General features: G+C 49.2%; 1 protein-coding gene across 1 annotated transcript; it reads left to right on the top strand.

The window, feature by feature from the left end:
* The first annotated feature begins 2,080 nt into the window (after positions 1–2,080).
* Positions 2,081–14,128, top strand: AP1M2 (adaptor related protein complex 1 subunit mu 2). The gene is made up of 12 exons (XM_065932705.1): positions 2,081–2,215; positions 3,469–3,625; positions 3,821–3,888; positions 7,114–7,244; positions 7,333–7,480; positions 7,586–7,712; positions 8,405–8,547; positions 8,628–8,699; positions 11,344–11,502; positions 12,055–12,180; positions 13,185–13,260; positions 13,693–14,128. Exons 1-12 carry the CDS (start codon positions 2,174–2,176, stop codon positions 13,713–13,715), a joined length of 1,272 nt encoding a protein of 423 aa, XP_065788777.1. The 5' UTR covers positions 2,081–2,173; the 3' UTR covers positions 13,716–14,128.
* Positions 14,129–15,124: the final 996 nt, after the last annotated feature.

Genomic DNA, 15,124 nt, shown 5'->3' with positions numbered 1-15,124 from the left:
GGCAACATGGATTGACCTAGAGATTATCATATTAAATGAAGTAAGTCAGATAGTGAAAGACAAATGGCATACGATATCACTTATATGTGGAAGCTAAAATATGACATAAATAAACATGAAACAGAAACAGACTCACATAGAGAATGGTGTTGCGGTTGCCAAGGGGAAGAAGGGGAGGGAGAGGAAGTAGTGGGAGTTAGGGATTACCAGAAGCAAACTGTTATATTTAGAATGGATAAACAACTAACTCCTACTGTGTAGCACAGAGGGCTATATTCAATATCCTATGATAAACCATCATAGAAAGTATATGAAAAAGAATATATATAGTCTGAATATATATATCTATAACATGTAAAACTGAATCACTTTGCTCTACAGCGTAAATTAACACAAAGTTGTAATCAACTATATTTCAATAAAATAAAAATTTTTAGAAGGAAAAACCTTAGGGACTTCCCTGGCAGTCCAGTGGTTATGACTCTGCACTTCCAATGCAGGGGCTGAGAGTTCAATCCTTGATCAGGAAACTAAGATCCCCCATGCTTTGCAACACAGCCAAAATAAATAAATAAAAAATTTTTTAAAATAATATTAGAGGGACTTCCCTGGTGGTCCAGTGGCTAAAGCTCCATGCTCCCAATGCAGGGGGCCCGGGGTTCGATCCCTGGTCAGGGAAGTAGATCCCACACGCTGCAACTAAGACCCAACACAGTCAAAGAAATAAATAAAATAAAATATTAAAAAAAGATAATATTAGAGTGTCCATCAACAGATGAATGAATACTGAGGATGTGATATATACAAAATGGAATACTATTTAGCAGTAAAAAAAAGAATGAAATGCTGCCATTTGCAGCAACATGTATGGACTTGGGGGGCATTATGCTAAGTGAAAGAAGTCAGACAAAGATAAATACTGTATAATATCACTTATATGTAGAATCTGAAAAATACAACAAACTAATGAATACAACAAAAAAAGAAGCAGACTCACAGATATAGAGAATGAACTAGTGGTTACCAGTGGGGAGAGGAGGGGCAACATAGGGTGAAAGGGGAGCCACAAACCATTAGGTGTAAGATAAGTCACAAGGATGTATTGTACAACACAGGAAATATAGCCAATATTTTGCAATAACTGTAAATGGAGTGAAAGTGTTAGTTGCTCAGTCCTGTCTGACTCTTTGCAACCCTATGGACTGTAGCCCACCAGGTTCCCCTGTCCATGGGATCCTCCAGGCAAGATACTGGAGTGGGTTGTCACTCCCTTCTCCAGGGGATCTTCCCAACCCAGGGATTGAACCCGGGTCTCACACACTGCAGGCAGATTCTTTACCGTCTCAGCAACCAGGGAGTGTGACCTTTAGAAACTGTATAAAAATTTTAAAGTTTAAAAAAAGTTTTGAAAGAATAACATTAGGAATAACAACAAAAACTACTTGGGAAAAAACAAAAAACAAACAAAAAAAACTACTTGGGGAATTCCCTGGCGGCCCAGTGGTTAAACTTCTGTGCTTCCACTGCAGGGGGAATGGGTTCGATTCCTGGTCAGGGAACTAAGACCCCACTTGGCCCACCAAAAAAAAAAAAAAAAAAGGCAGCTACGTTTTTCCTGCTGAGAGTGTAACTCATAGTTCTTGTCACTGAACGAAAGAGTAAATTAATTAGCAAATATTTATGGCATGTATTAATTAATAAATTACACACACATTGGGCACCCAGCACTGGGCCCTGGGGACACAGACATGAAATAAGTCCCTGCTCTATTGGGGCGGACGTGAGTGTCAGAGAGACAGGAGAAACAAGATGAGTGGGTGGGTGGATGAATGAATGGTTGGGTGGTTGGATGGATGAATGGAATGGATGGATAGATACTCGGTTCCTTGGAGGGAGAACAGGTTGGTCTGGGGTCTCCGCCCATCCTCACTCCAGAGCGCAAAGGGAAAGTGAGGCGGGGCATTTTGTCACATCTTAAGCCCCGCCCCTCGCGCCCCGCCCCCGCAGCGTCTTCCCGTCGGCCGACGGCGCCGCTCACCTGGTGGCCCTCCCCTTTAAGACGCGTTCACCTGGTGCTCACCTGCGCGCGGGTGCTTCCGCAGGAAGAAGGAAGCGGCGCCACCGTCGCCTCCCGGCGCTCCCTCCCCACCCCCCAGGCCCGCCAGCCGCCACCATGTCCGCTTCGGCTGTCTTCATCCTCGACGTCAAGGGCAAGGTGAGGCTGGGTGCAGGGAATAGGAGACAGACAGCTGGAGGTTGCTCCCTCTCGGACCCAGCGCGCTGCCCCTCCTTGCGGGCAGCAAGAGTCCGGAAAGCCCTGGGGGCGTGGGAACACCCCTCCCCCAACGCCTGGGACTCCGGCGTCGGACCCCACCTCCACTGTTTACTAGCGGCGTGTCTGAGGGAAGGGGCTTCGCCTCTCTCAGCCTCAGTCTCCCTGTCTGTCAGATGGGAATAACAGAGGTCCCCACCCAAGAAGAATTAATACAGCCGTATGCAGTGTATACTACTTAGTACAGTGGTCCTACTACAAACATTAGGCGTTCAATCAATTGAAATTGTTATTTCTATCACCGATATCATCCACTGTACTGATATTTGGGGAAGAAAGCCGGGGCAGAAGACCGTATTTCCCCTGTGGGGCTGCCTTGTCTCTTTCTGGCGCCCCCTCCCATTCATCTTGTTCTGTCTGGGGTGGGTTGCCTTGCTGTCCGCCAGGAGATCTTCCGGGCCCAGGGGTTGAACCTGCATCTCTTTGGTCTCCTGCATTGCCTGCCAAGTGGGTTCTTTACCTGGGAAACCCAGCAATAGTAACGGTGGTGATGAGAATAATATTCCTGATAATAATCATAGTGAGGGCTAAGATGTGTGAGGACGTGCTGGGTACCCTCTTCGTTCCAAACACTGGACTAAACAATCTCAAGTAAATATTATTAAAATTAATCACTGCCTGCCAGGCAGAGCTATATGAGTTATGAGTGATAAATGGATATAATCGTATTTCTTTTCTTTTTTTCCCTCTCTCTTTCTTTTCTTTCATCACCCCTACCTCGCTGATTTGGTGCCTGTGAAACCTTGCTCAAGAGCAGGAATTCTGGAGCCAGGGCGTCTTGGCTCAATTCCCAGCTTCCTCGCGGGCTATGGACCGGGTCCATACCTCAGTTTCTCCATGTGTAAAATGGAGATGGTGAGACCACCTACCTCACAGGGTTGTGGTGACAACGACCTAAGTAAGCAAACATCCAGGCTTTAGCAGAGCATGGCTGAGGTGTCAGTGAGGGCTCCAGACGCTCTGGCTGTCGCTATCATGAGCCCATTTTACAGAGGAGGAAACCGACATGCTGAGAGGCAGAGCCTTGTCTGTGTCCCCTCAACCAGAAAGTACCGTCAGAACCTGGCACTCTGATGCCCCCGGGGGGGAGGTCCCTGGATCCCAGCAATGACCAGACCTTCTCTGCTCATCCTCAGCCCCTGATCAGCCGAAACTACAAGGGTGATGTGGCCATGAGTGAGATCGATCACTTCATGCCTCTGCTTATGCAGCGGGAGGAGGAAGGCGCGCTGACCCCACTACTGAGTCACGGACGGGTCCACTTCCTGTGGATCAAATACAGCAACCTCTACTGTATCCGGCCACGGGTGGGTCCCTGGGGGCCTGGGGTGGTGACATCTCAGGCCTGGAGATGATGGGCTGGGACGAGAGGTGCATGACACAGCCGTGGCTCAGGTTGGAGAGTGGGAGCGGACAGGCGGCGTTTCCGGGTCTACGCTCCATTGGAACGCTCCAAAAGGCTGCCTTTCCTTAACCTCGCTGCTGCAGTGGTGGCCACCACACTGAAGAATGCCAACGCCTCCCTGGTGTATTCCTTCCTCTACAAGATAGTGGAGGTAGGTTCTGGCCTTCTATTGGCCGCCTCGTCTGTCCGTCCACCTGTCTTGCCCGCCTCTTTCGAGATCCATCCCACCTAGGAAGCCTTCCCTGACTTCCCAGGTGGTGCCACCATCAAAGCCCCATCACTCTGTTCTCATCAGCTGTTGTGGGATCAACTCTCTCTATGGGGCAGGAAGCAGAGAAGTCTCCAAGAGGGTGTACTGCTCAAATCTGAACCCAAGGATACTGGGTTCCAAGCCCAGCTCCGCTGCTTACTGGCTGTGTGACCTTGGACAAGTTACTTCTCTCTGTGCCTTTCAGTTCAATTCAGTTCAATCGCTCACTTGTGTCCGACTCTTTGCGATCCCGTGAATCGCAGCACACCAGGCCTCCCTGTCCATTACCAACTCCCAGAGTTTACTCGAACTCATGCCCATCGAGTCAGTGATGCCATCCAGCCATCTCATCCTCTGTCGTCCCCTCCTCCTTCTGCCCCCAATCCCTCCCAGCATCAGGGTCTTTTCCAATGAGTCAAGTCTTTGCATGAGGTGGCCAAAGTATTGGAGTTTCAGCTTTAGCATCAGTCCTTCCAATGAACACCCAGGACTGATCTCCTTTAGGATGGACTGGTTGGATATTCTTGCAGTCCAAGGGATTCTCAAGAGTCTTCTCCAACACCATAGTTCAAAAGCATCAATTTTTCAGTGTTCAGCTTTCCTCACAGTCCAATTCTCACATCCATACATGACCACTGGAAAATCCATAGCCTTGACCAGACGGACCTTTGTTGGCAAAGTAATGTCTCTGCTTTTTAATATGCTAGCTAGGTTGATCATAACTTCCCTTCCAAGGAGTAAGCGTCTTTTAATTTCATGGCTGCAGTCACCATCTGCAGTGATTTTGAAGCCCAAAAAATAAAGTCTGGCATTGTTTCCACTTTCTCCCCATCTGTTTCCCATGAAGTGATGGGACCAGATGCCGTGATTTTAGTTTTCTGAATGTTGAGCTTTAAGCCAACTTTTTCACTCTCCTCTTTCACTTTCATCAAGAGACTTTTTAGTTCCTCTTCACTTTCTGCCATAAGGGTGGTGTCATCTGCATATCTGAGGTTATTGATATTTCTCCCAGGAGTCTTGATTCCAGCTTGTGCTTCTTCCAGCCCAGCGTTTCTCGTGATGTACTCTGCATATAAGTTAAATAAGCAGGGTGACAATATACAGCCTTGACTTACTCCTTTTCCTATTTGGAACCAGTCTGTTGTTCCATGTCCAGTTCTAACTGTTGCCTCCTGACCTGCATACAAGTTTCTCAAGCAGGTCAGGTGGTCTGGTATTCCCATCTCTTTCAGAATTTTCCACAGTTTATTGTGATCCACATAGTCGAAGGCTTTGGCATAGTCAATAAAGCAGAAATAGATGTTTTTCTGGAAATCTCTTGCTTTTTTGATGATCCAGCAGATGTTGGCAATTTGATCTCTGGTTCTTCTGCCTTTTCTAAAACCAGCTTGAACATCTGGAAGTTCACAGTTCACGTATTTCTGAAGCCTGGCTGGGTTTAATCCAGATGGTCCAGTGGTTAAGACCCTATGCTTCTACTGCAAGGGGCGTAAATTCCCTGATCAGGAAACTAGGATCCCACCTGCTTCAAGGTACAACCGAAAAAAAAAAAAAAAAAAAAAAAAAATTACCATAAACCGGGTTTAGTCCTGCCTCAGGGTTGTTGTACAAAATAATTCAATCCAATTCATACCTCTAGAGCGCTGAAAACAGTACCTAGTATACAGTAAGTGGTTAATAAAGGTTTGGTATTGTTAGCATTACTACTAATGTCATATCATATGATCACATAGTAATCTTTTGAGCTCTTACTATATGCCATTCTCAATGATTGAGAAAGTACTTTTTTTAACCGCTCAGAATTTTATTTGGTAAACAAAGGATAGTACACCCCCAAGGGGTGAGGGCAGGCTGACCCTGAAGAAGTGGCTGAGAAAGTACTTTTTTTTTTTTCTTTTTTGGTCACCTCCTGGCTTACAGGATCTTAGTTCCCTGACCAGGGATTGAACTCACAGTCTTAGCAATGAAAGGGTTGAGTCCTAACCACTGGACCGTTGGGGAATTCCCAGAGGGATTTTTGGGATACTTTTCAGCAAATAAGAGATCTGTATTGATTTGTTTCTTCTCTGCCAGGCAGAGGAGGGACACAGAGCTGTGTATAAGGCAGGCATAGTCCTGGCCTGTGCTCAGGAGTTAAAGGGCATGAAGGATATTCAAGGGGACATTGTGATAACCAGTGGCTGGGTGGGTGCTAGTCTCGCCCTGATACTCACAGGGGTCAAGGGACAGTGGTGGCTTCACCAAGGAGTTAGGGCCCGTCTCAAGGAGCCTGTGTGAGGAGAGTATCCTAAGCAGTGAACATAGCATGTGCAAAGGTCCTGAGGTAGGCACAGAAAAGAGGCCAGAGAAGCTGGAGCAGGGTAAGGGATGGGGTTTCCAGTGTTGGGTGCATGGTAGAGTCTCTGCTAAGGAGATACTTACTAATTCCCAGGGGCTCCCATTTGGGGGGTCCCCCAAGTCCCAAGGGCCCCTGGAAGGAATTCAAGGGATCCATGAACTTAGATGTATTTCTGTGTAGTGTACCAGTTTTCCTTTGCCATCTTATGGGGTTATTTTGGTTGGTTTTTGTTTTGCTCTTACTGCATGGCTTGGCTTGTGGGATCTTAGTTCCTCAACCAGGGATTGAACCTGGGCCCTCAGCAGTGGAAGCACAGAGTCCTACCCATTGGAGTGCCAGAGAATTCCCATATTCTGTCTTTTGTGTTGTGTGTGTGTTTCTTTTATTTCATGCATTTACAAACCTTATTCTGAGGTGGGTCCATTAACATCACCAGATACACGGCAATCCATGATTCACAAAAAAACAGACATTCTGAGTCCTTCCAGTCCCTCCTCCAGGAAGTCTTCTTGGACCTCCCTGCCTCTGAGTTCCTACTTCACTTGTTTTCCTCATTATTGCACTCTACATGTTGGATAATGTTAGTCCCACTTCCTGTCCATTCCCCCTCATGACTGTTCCAGGAGGGCAGAGACCTTGTTGGCTTTGTTCACCATTAATGTACCGATATTGGTACACAGTAGGTACTCAATAGTTGCTTATTGGGTGGCTGGCTGGATGAGTGGGATCCCAGCCCAAGAGCAACACCAGCCACATCTCTGTGGGTGTTGGTCTCCTCGCGCCCCCAGGTATTCTCCGAGTACTTCAAGGAGCTGGAGGAGGAGAGTATCCGAGACAACTTTGTCATCGTCTACGAACTGCTGGATGAGCTCATGGACTTCGGCTTCCCACAGACCACAGACAGCAAGATCCTGCAGGAGTGAGTGGGCCGTGGGTGGAAGAAACCCGGGGAGGGTCGGGGAAGTATCCTTGGGCCTATCTGCTCATCTCCCTGCCCGCCGTGCCAGGTACATCACGCAGCAGGGCAACAAGCTGGAGACGGGCAAGTCACGAGTGCCACCCACTGTCACCAATGCTGTGTCCTGGCGCTCAGAGGGCATTAAGTACAAGAAGAATGAGGTCTTCATCGATGTCATAGAGTCCGTTAACCTGCTGGTGAGCCTCCACACCTCTGCCCCACCCCCGCTACGGCCAAGGCCCGGGAGAGGGAGCCCCAAGCTTGTTAACCGCCTCCCACATCGCCAGTGTTTGCATCCTCAGGTCAATGCCAACGGCAGTGTCCTGCTGAGTGAGATCGTGGGCACCATCAAGCTCAAGGTGTTTCTGTCGGGAATGCCAGAGCTGCGGCTGGGCCTCAATGACCGTGTACTCTTCGAGCTCACTGGCCGTAAGTTTCTGGAAGCGGGGCGCAAGGGGGAGCCTGAGACCTCGCCTCATCTGGGGTGGGTGGTACCGAGAGACCTGCAGTCAATTCTGAAACAGTGCTCGTCTGCCCTCTACTGGTCTTGACCAGTACTGCAGCTGCTCGTGCCTTAATGCAAACAACTCTGCTTCATTATTGAGGGCCAGGTACAAGGACATGGCAGAAAAGAAAAAATAATCCCTGCCCTCACGGAGCTGACATTCTAGTGGGAGTAGGAGACAGAATAGCATTACATTTCTTCCCTGGTGACTCAGACAATAAAGACTCTGCCTGCAATGCAGGAGACTCGAGTTCAATCCTTGGGTCGGGAAGATCCCCTGGAGAAGGGAATGGCTACCCACTCCAGTATTCTTGCCTGGAGAATTCATGGAGAGAGGAGCCTGGCGGGCTACAGTCTATGGGATCACAAAGATTCGGACACAACTGAGCGACTAATACTCACAGGATAACATCCTGATAGCAAGGGCCTGATTCCCTGGGGATCCCAGCTCTGTTCCTGGCCAGTTGGGTGACCGCGAGCAAGTTACTCATCCTCTCTGGGCCTCAGTTTCTTCATCTGTAATATGGGGGTGATTGTAGCAATAGACAGGGAAGGTAAGGATGAGGACCCTGCCCTGGGTTCCAGTGTTATCCACTAACTCGGCTCTGAGTTTCAGGGAGCAAGAACAAGTCTGTGGAGCTGGAGGATGTGAAATTCCACCAGTGTGTGCGGCTCTCTCGCTTTGACAATGACCGCACCATCTCCTTCATCCCGCCTGACGGTGACTTTGAGCTCATGTCCTACCGCCTTAGCACCCAGGTGAGGCAGGGTTGAGCCCCTGGCCGGGGGCGAGGGTTGACCCCAGAGCCTTGGAGAACTCCCTCTTCCTCTGTCTGCAGGTCAAGCCGCTGATCTGGATTGAATCTGTCATTGAGAAATTCTCACACAGCCGCGTGGAGATCATGGTCAAGGTGGGCCCCCAGGGTAATAATTACAGTGCTTAGATCGCCCCTTCTACCCCGTCAGCAGTCTAACCATATCTCCCACCTCCCTCCCCAGTCATCACTTCCTTCCAGCCACGCACGCAGGTCTTCTGGCTGGTTCTCAAACATGCCAGGCATGGTCCCTGACTATCCCCTCTCCCTGGAGCACTCTGCCCCCAGCCACCCAGATATTCCCCTGAGCACTCTGCCCCCAGCCACCCAGATATTCCCCTGGCGCTTTCCCTCACCTCCTTCAGTTCTTTGCTCCAGTGTCACCTCCTCAGAGGAGCCTTCCCTGATTTCTCCACCTCCCTTCTTTGCTCTGTCTTTTTCCCTTATTATTGAACCACCACCGTGTGACACATGATCTGTTTTACTTACTTAATTTACTTTAAAAATATACATTTATACTACTTTATAAATTTAAATTTACATTTAAATTTACTTTATGAATTTACATTTAGTCATATTCATATGAATTCATATATATACATATTCATATATGTATATAAACCATTGAGTGTGTTAAAGATCAATGTTATTATTGTCATACCATATCATCATATCATACCACCAGCTTAATTGAGTGTGCCTGGCTCAACCAGCACCTCTGAACCCCCACCTGCCCCTTGCCCAATCATGGCTCCCCTCACCCTTGCCCACAGGTGATCACAATTTTGAATTTCATGTAAATTGTTTGTTTGCTTTTGTTTGTAATTTTTGCCTCCCTCATCTGTAACCGCAAATAGTTCATTCTGCCAGTCTCTGACCTTTATATCCGTGAACTCTTGCTGTATGACTTTTTTGTATAATTTGCCTTCTTCATGTAATGTTGGCTTTTAAGAGGAATCCCAGGATCTGTAGCATAGGGCATCCATCTCAGTGACTGTAGAATGAGAATCTTCTGTCCTGCGTCTTGCATGGGTTGTCTTCAGTTCTTGGCTTCTCCGGTTCACATTGCCACAGATAGCCCTGGGCATGTCCCCAGTCCCCCAAACAAGAGCTTCTCCAGAACATATATTTAGTCCCTCCCCTCCCTTAAAAAAAATTTTTTTTTCCCCCAGTCTCTTTTTTTTTTTTTTTTCCCCAGTCTCTTTTTTAATTAAAAAAGTTGGGGGAGGCGGTCACAGGAGGGCACGCCATACTGCATGCTGAATTTTAGTTCCCTGACCAGGGATTTAACTTGTGCCCTGTGCATTGGGAGTGCAGAGTCTTAACCACTGGACCACCAGGGAAGTCCTTAGCCCCATTTACAGATGGGGAAAGAGGCCCAGAAGAACTAAGATGTCATTCATCTAGGAAGGGAGGGGGCATGTTGAACTTGGGTCTGCCTGGCTCAAGAGTCTGTATTCTCAGATTTAACTTTGCTCCCCAGTCTTAGAGTCTCAGGGGAACTCTTTCGTGATGTGGACAGTCACGGTGCAGGGGGATTATGTTGGTGCTCCCTAATGTCGCTGTCTCTATAGGCAGGGAAAGGAGAAGGGGCCACTAAAGCTGGTGCCTTCCTGGGGCTTCCCTGGTGGTCCAGTGAAGACTCTGAAATTCCAGTGTAGAAGGGTTTGATCCCTGCTCAGAGAGCTAGATCCCACATGCTGCAACTAAGCCCTGGCACAGCCAAATAAAAATAAATATTAAAAAGTTGGTGCCTTTCAGAAAGAACATCCCCTGCCCTGTTTTACCGCCAGGTCCTCTGCGTCAATCCTACCTCTCATTTATCCCCACCCCTTGGCACCAGATGATTAAGTAAGAGCAGTTATCATAGTGCTAGCTACTGCACATGGACACTTAGAGTCCTTGTGTTAAAAACTTGCCCGTGTCAAAATGGATCTGGATCTAGCTATAATGTAATAACTTATTATCTGTGAGGAGAGCATGTGAGGATTGAGAACACAGGCTCAAGTCAAATCTCTGTGCTGTGCTGGCTGCCAGCTACACAACTCAGGCCAAGTGCTCTCTCTCTCTGGGCCTCAGTTTCTTCATCTGTAAAATGGACCTTTGGAATTTCCTACTTTGAGAATTAGTGGGAGGGTTAAGTGCTGGGCACAGGGCCCTGCACATGGTAGGGGCTCTGTAGATGCCAGCTTTCAAATGAAAACTCCGAAAGTCCCTGGTGGTCTATTGGTTAGGACTCTGAGCTTCCACTACTGGGGACATAGGTTTAATCCCAGACTGGGGAACTAAGATCTGCAGGTTGCAGCACTGCCAAAAAAAAAAAAAAAAAGGAAAATTCTGATAGACTGAGGGTCCCATCCTGACTTTGCGGTGTGAGTGTGTGAGTCTTGACCAGGAGCCTTTATTATCTTGTCTGTGAAATGGGCTGAGAGGTGAGCCTGCCCTAGGAGCTGCTCAAATGAGGGATTACATTTTGAAGCAAGAAAAGGTATATGATACTTTCCAAACGGAAGGCACCAAAAGCAGAACTGCTGGAGCCTCTTGTGGGTGTGACTCTGCCCCTTGTTGGCTGTGTATGTCCAGAGAAATGCCTTAATTTCTCTGTGCCTCTGTTCCCTCATCTGGAAAATGGACAGGATCGTGGTCCCCACTTCTGGGCTCTTGAAATGGCACGTGGAAAGGGCGTGGTCCCCATTTGCATGAATGCACTCTTCACATCCCACATTCTCTTCACCGACAGGCCAAGGGGCAATTTAAAAAGCAGTCGGTGGCTAACGGTGTAGAGATATCTGTGCCCGTACCCAGCGATGCTGACTCCCCTCGCTTCAAGACCAGTGTGGGCAGCGCCAAGTATGTGCCAGAGAAGAACATGGTTATTTGGAGCATCAAGTCTTTCCCGGTGAGCCCCTGGGACGGGACGGGGAACTGGAGGACCAGCCCTTGATGAGTGAGGGCAAAGCAGAGAATAAATCAGAGCCACATACATATGCACGTGGCTGTCCTTTGCAAATGATAAAACTGGATGATGGTTAAACTCTCCGTGTCCTAGGTCTTGAGGAAACCAGCCCTGGGTTCAGTTTCCTCACCGTTGCTTCTCTGAACTACCCAGCCTTGGGGATCCCACTTCCCCTCATGAAACCTCAGTGTATCCATCTGTGAAATAGATAGAATCATGCTACCCATATCCTTGGGCTGCTGGAGGATTTGGTTTCATTTTGGGATCTTGGTTGGGTGATGTTCCATCAGCCCCTGGAAAATGGGAGATGATCACCAGAAGGCACCCAACTAGGCTTTGCTGTCAGAAGCTTCATCTGCAAGTTTGGGCCAGGAGCCTTTACTTTCTGGTCTGTCAAATGGGCTGAGAGCAAAGCCTGCCCCCAGGGGGCTGCCATGAGGAGTGGTCTGGGGTATAGGGGCCCTCAATGTGTCTGATACCCCCATGTTCCCTCAGGGGGGCAAGGAGTACCTGATGCGTGCCCACTTTGGCCTCCCCAGCGTGGAGAAGGAGGAAGTAGAGGGCCGGCCCCCCATTGGGGTGAAGTTTGAGATCCCCTATTTCACTGTCTCTGGGATCCAGGTGAGGGAAGGGGGCAGGGTGGTTCCTCTCCTTGACCTTGGTGGGTCCCCCTTTCTCATATCTCTTGGCTCGGACCACCTCCGTTCCCTGGCTTGGCTTATCTCTTCCTATACAATCATTCTTGTCTTTTCTTGGAACAGTTTTACTTTTTCTTTAAACAAACACTTTCCTTTCAACTTTTGGGTGCGCTGGGTCTTCATTGTTGTGCACGAACTTTATCTACTTGCAGTGACTAGGGGCTATTTTTTCAATTGCGGTGGCTTCTCTTGTCGCAGAGCATGGGCTCTAGAGCCCGAGGGTTTTAATAGTTGCAGAATGCAGCCTCAGTAGTTGCAGAACACAGGCTTAGTTGTTCCTTGGCATGTGGGATCTTCCTGGACCAAGGATCAAACCCATGTCCCCTGCACTGGCAGGCAGATTCTTTTTTTCAAAAGTGATTTTATTTATTTAGTTTTGGCTGTGCTGGGTCTTCATTGCTGAACAGACTTTTCTCTAGTTGTGTGTGGGCTTTTCTTTAGTTGTGGTGTGTGGGCTTCTCACTGGTGGCTGCTCTTGTGGAGCATGGGCTCTAGGGCACACAGGCTCAGTAGTTGTGGCGCATGGGTTTCGTTGCTCCAGGGCATGTGGGATCTTCCCAGATCAGGGATTGAACCCGTGTCTCCTGTGTTGGCAGGCAGATTCTTAACCACTGAACCATCAGGGAAGTCTCATGGTGTTGCCTTTTCTGCTCTCAGCCTGGGTCCCCTTCCCCTCCCTGCTAACTTTGCCCTGTGCCTAAACTGTACTTTGTCAGTTCTCTTAGAATGTGCCGTCTTTCCCACTGTCCTGGACCACCTGACCTCCCCTGCACACATACGCTGCCTGGTCACGTCTTTGCCCTGAGCCTCGTTACTCCATTCCTCCCAGGCTGTGCGTGCTTATTCCCGGAGGTTGTGTTATTTATGTTCCCCTGGCCCCAGACTGCTCTCTCCCCCTACCCTTCACCTCCTTTCATCCCTTTCCAGGTCCGATACATGAAGATCATTGAGAAGAGCGGTTACCAGGCCCTGCCCTGGGTCCGCTATATCACCCAGAGTGGCGGTAAGGCAGCCCGGCTCCCTGAAATGGCAGGGACAAGGAGATGAATGGGGACGGTCCTGGGGCTTTGAAACATCTTGTCTCAGAGGGCTCCAAAACCGACAGGCGTGGCCCCCAGGTCTATCCTGTCTTTGTCAGTGTGCCCTCCCGAGTCTCAGTTTCCCTATCTTTAAAATGGGCACAGTTGCCAATTCCAGGGTAGTGGAGGTGGGGTTTGGATAAGCAACTGAACACACAGCAGCCCCATCTCTTGCCTGGAAACAGGCGCGTTGCTGAGGTTACAGTTGCCATGTTTAAGCCCATCCTTAGCCCTGTTACCTACCTGTGGGGTTGATCATGAGCTCTGGGGAAGGGGATGGGTTGTGGGTGGCGGTGCTGTCCTTCTGTCTCCTTCCCCCAATTCTGAGATGGTCCCTGCTCATTGTTTCCCTGCAGATTATCAACTTCGTACCAGCTAGAAGGGAGAAGTGGGGGCTTGAACCTGGGCTGTCTTCTCCCCAGGCCCCAACTGCAGACTCCACCAGAGAAGGAGGGAAGATGAGAGGTGTGTGTGTGTGTGTGTGTGTGTGTGTGTGTGTGTGTGTGTGTGCGCGCGCAGCCCTTGAATTATTGGTTTGTTACTCCCAGCACCTGACTTGCTCCTTCCTTTTTCCCTTACTGGTAGGCTGGGAGTGATAGTCTCCAGCTCTCAGACTCTCACCCCTCCCTCTCCTCCCATTTTATATGAAGAAATAGGAGAGGGGCTTGAAGTCCCCCTCATGAGTGCCTTCTTGCAGTGACCTGCCTTAGGAGGTGTGGGGAGTCCCTCCTCCACAGCTGCTGAGCCCAGAGGCTCCGCTGGCCCATTTCTGAGTTTTAGGATGACATTAAAAAGATGAATCTAGCTGCTGTTACGTACTTCTTGGCTGGGGGATGGGGATGCCGGGGTGTCCCTGGAGTGCTGGGATAAGAGTGGGCAACATATATCCATTTCTCAGACCTGGTCATCTCTCATCTGAGCCCTCGCGATTGCCTCCACCTTGGTCTCCCAGGCTCTGGGCTTCCCTCTCCCATGACAGTCACGTTCCCCTTCTCATGACAGCCAGTTCCCATCACAGCCACCAGAGGGCGCCTATAACTCCTAAACCAGATCGTGGCTCCTCAATACAGAAGCTTCCCAGGGTTTTCCGCTCTGATTTTTGTCGTTCTGGGCAGCATCCGGGACTGTAGTTCCCGACCAGGGACTGAACTGGACCCCCCTGCAGCGGATGCGTGGAGTCTTAACCACTGGACCGCCAGGGAAATTCCCCATTCTTTTTCAAAAGTAAAAGTGCTCACCGCAGCCCACAAGCCTGTTCAGCTCTCACCTCCTCCCCCTTCTCTCCCTTTATACCTCACTCTTCCTGGACTTACTAGACATGTTTCCACCTCGGCCTTTGAATCTGTAGCACCTCCATCTGGTATGTTTTTCCCGAGAGCCACATGGCTCCTTCCCTCACCTTCAGTTCTCAAATCAAATGTCACCTTCTCAGGGCGGCCATCCCCGACCTCTCTATTTCAAAGCCTTCTTTTCCCAAGACACTATTATTTATCTCGTTTTGTCAGCTCCACAGTGTTTACCACTCTGAAAATATTTATTGTCGTCTCCAACTCTAAAAGGTAAGCATCCAGCAGCCAGGAGGCACCCGGCTTGCTCTCCAATGGAATGCCTAGTACACAGTAGGGGGTCAGTAAATGTGTGAAGGCCCCGCTGTTGAAGGCCTCTGTTAAGGGCCTCCGACGTGACTCTCGCCTCTCAGGCTCACCCACGTGGCAGCTGGAGAATAAACTTTCTTCCACGCCCTTGCATTTGCTGTGCCAGGGCTGGCGCAATCCGAGCCAAACGTGA

This window comes from Muntiacus reevesi, chromosome 1 (genome assembly GCF_963930625.1).
Source record: "Muntiacus reevesi chromosome 1, mMunRee1.1, whole genome shotgun sequence".
NCBI classification, from domain to species: Eukaryota; Metazoa; Chordata; class Mammalia; order Artiodactyla; family Cervidae; genus Muntiacus; species Muntiacus reevesi.
This window is presented reverse-complemented; position numbering and strand designations above follow the sequence as displayed.

Coding starts and splice junctions, on each gene's coding strand:
- AP1M2 (XM_065932705.1), top strand. CDS start 2,174: ATGTCCGCTTCGGCTGTCTTCATCCTCGACGTCAAGGGCAAG. Junction 2,216..3,468: donor TCCTCGACGTCAAGGGCAAG/GTGAGGCTGGGT, acceptor GCTCATCCTCAG/CCCCTGATCAGCCGAAACTA. Junction 3,626..3,820: donor CAAATACAGCAACCTCTACT/GTATCCGGCCAC, acceptor TCGCTGCTGCAG/TGGTGGCCACCACACTGAAG.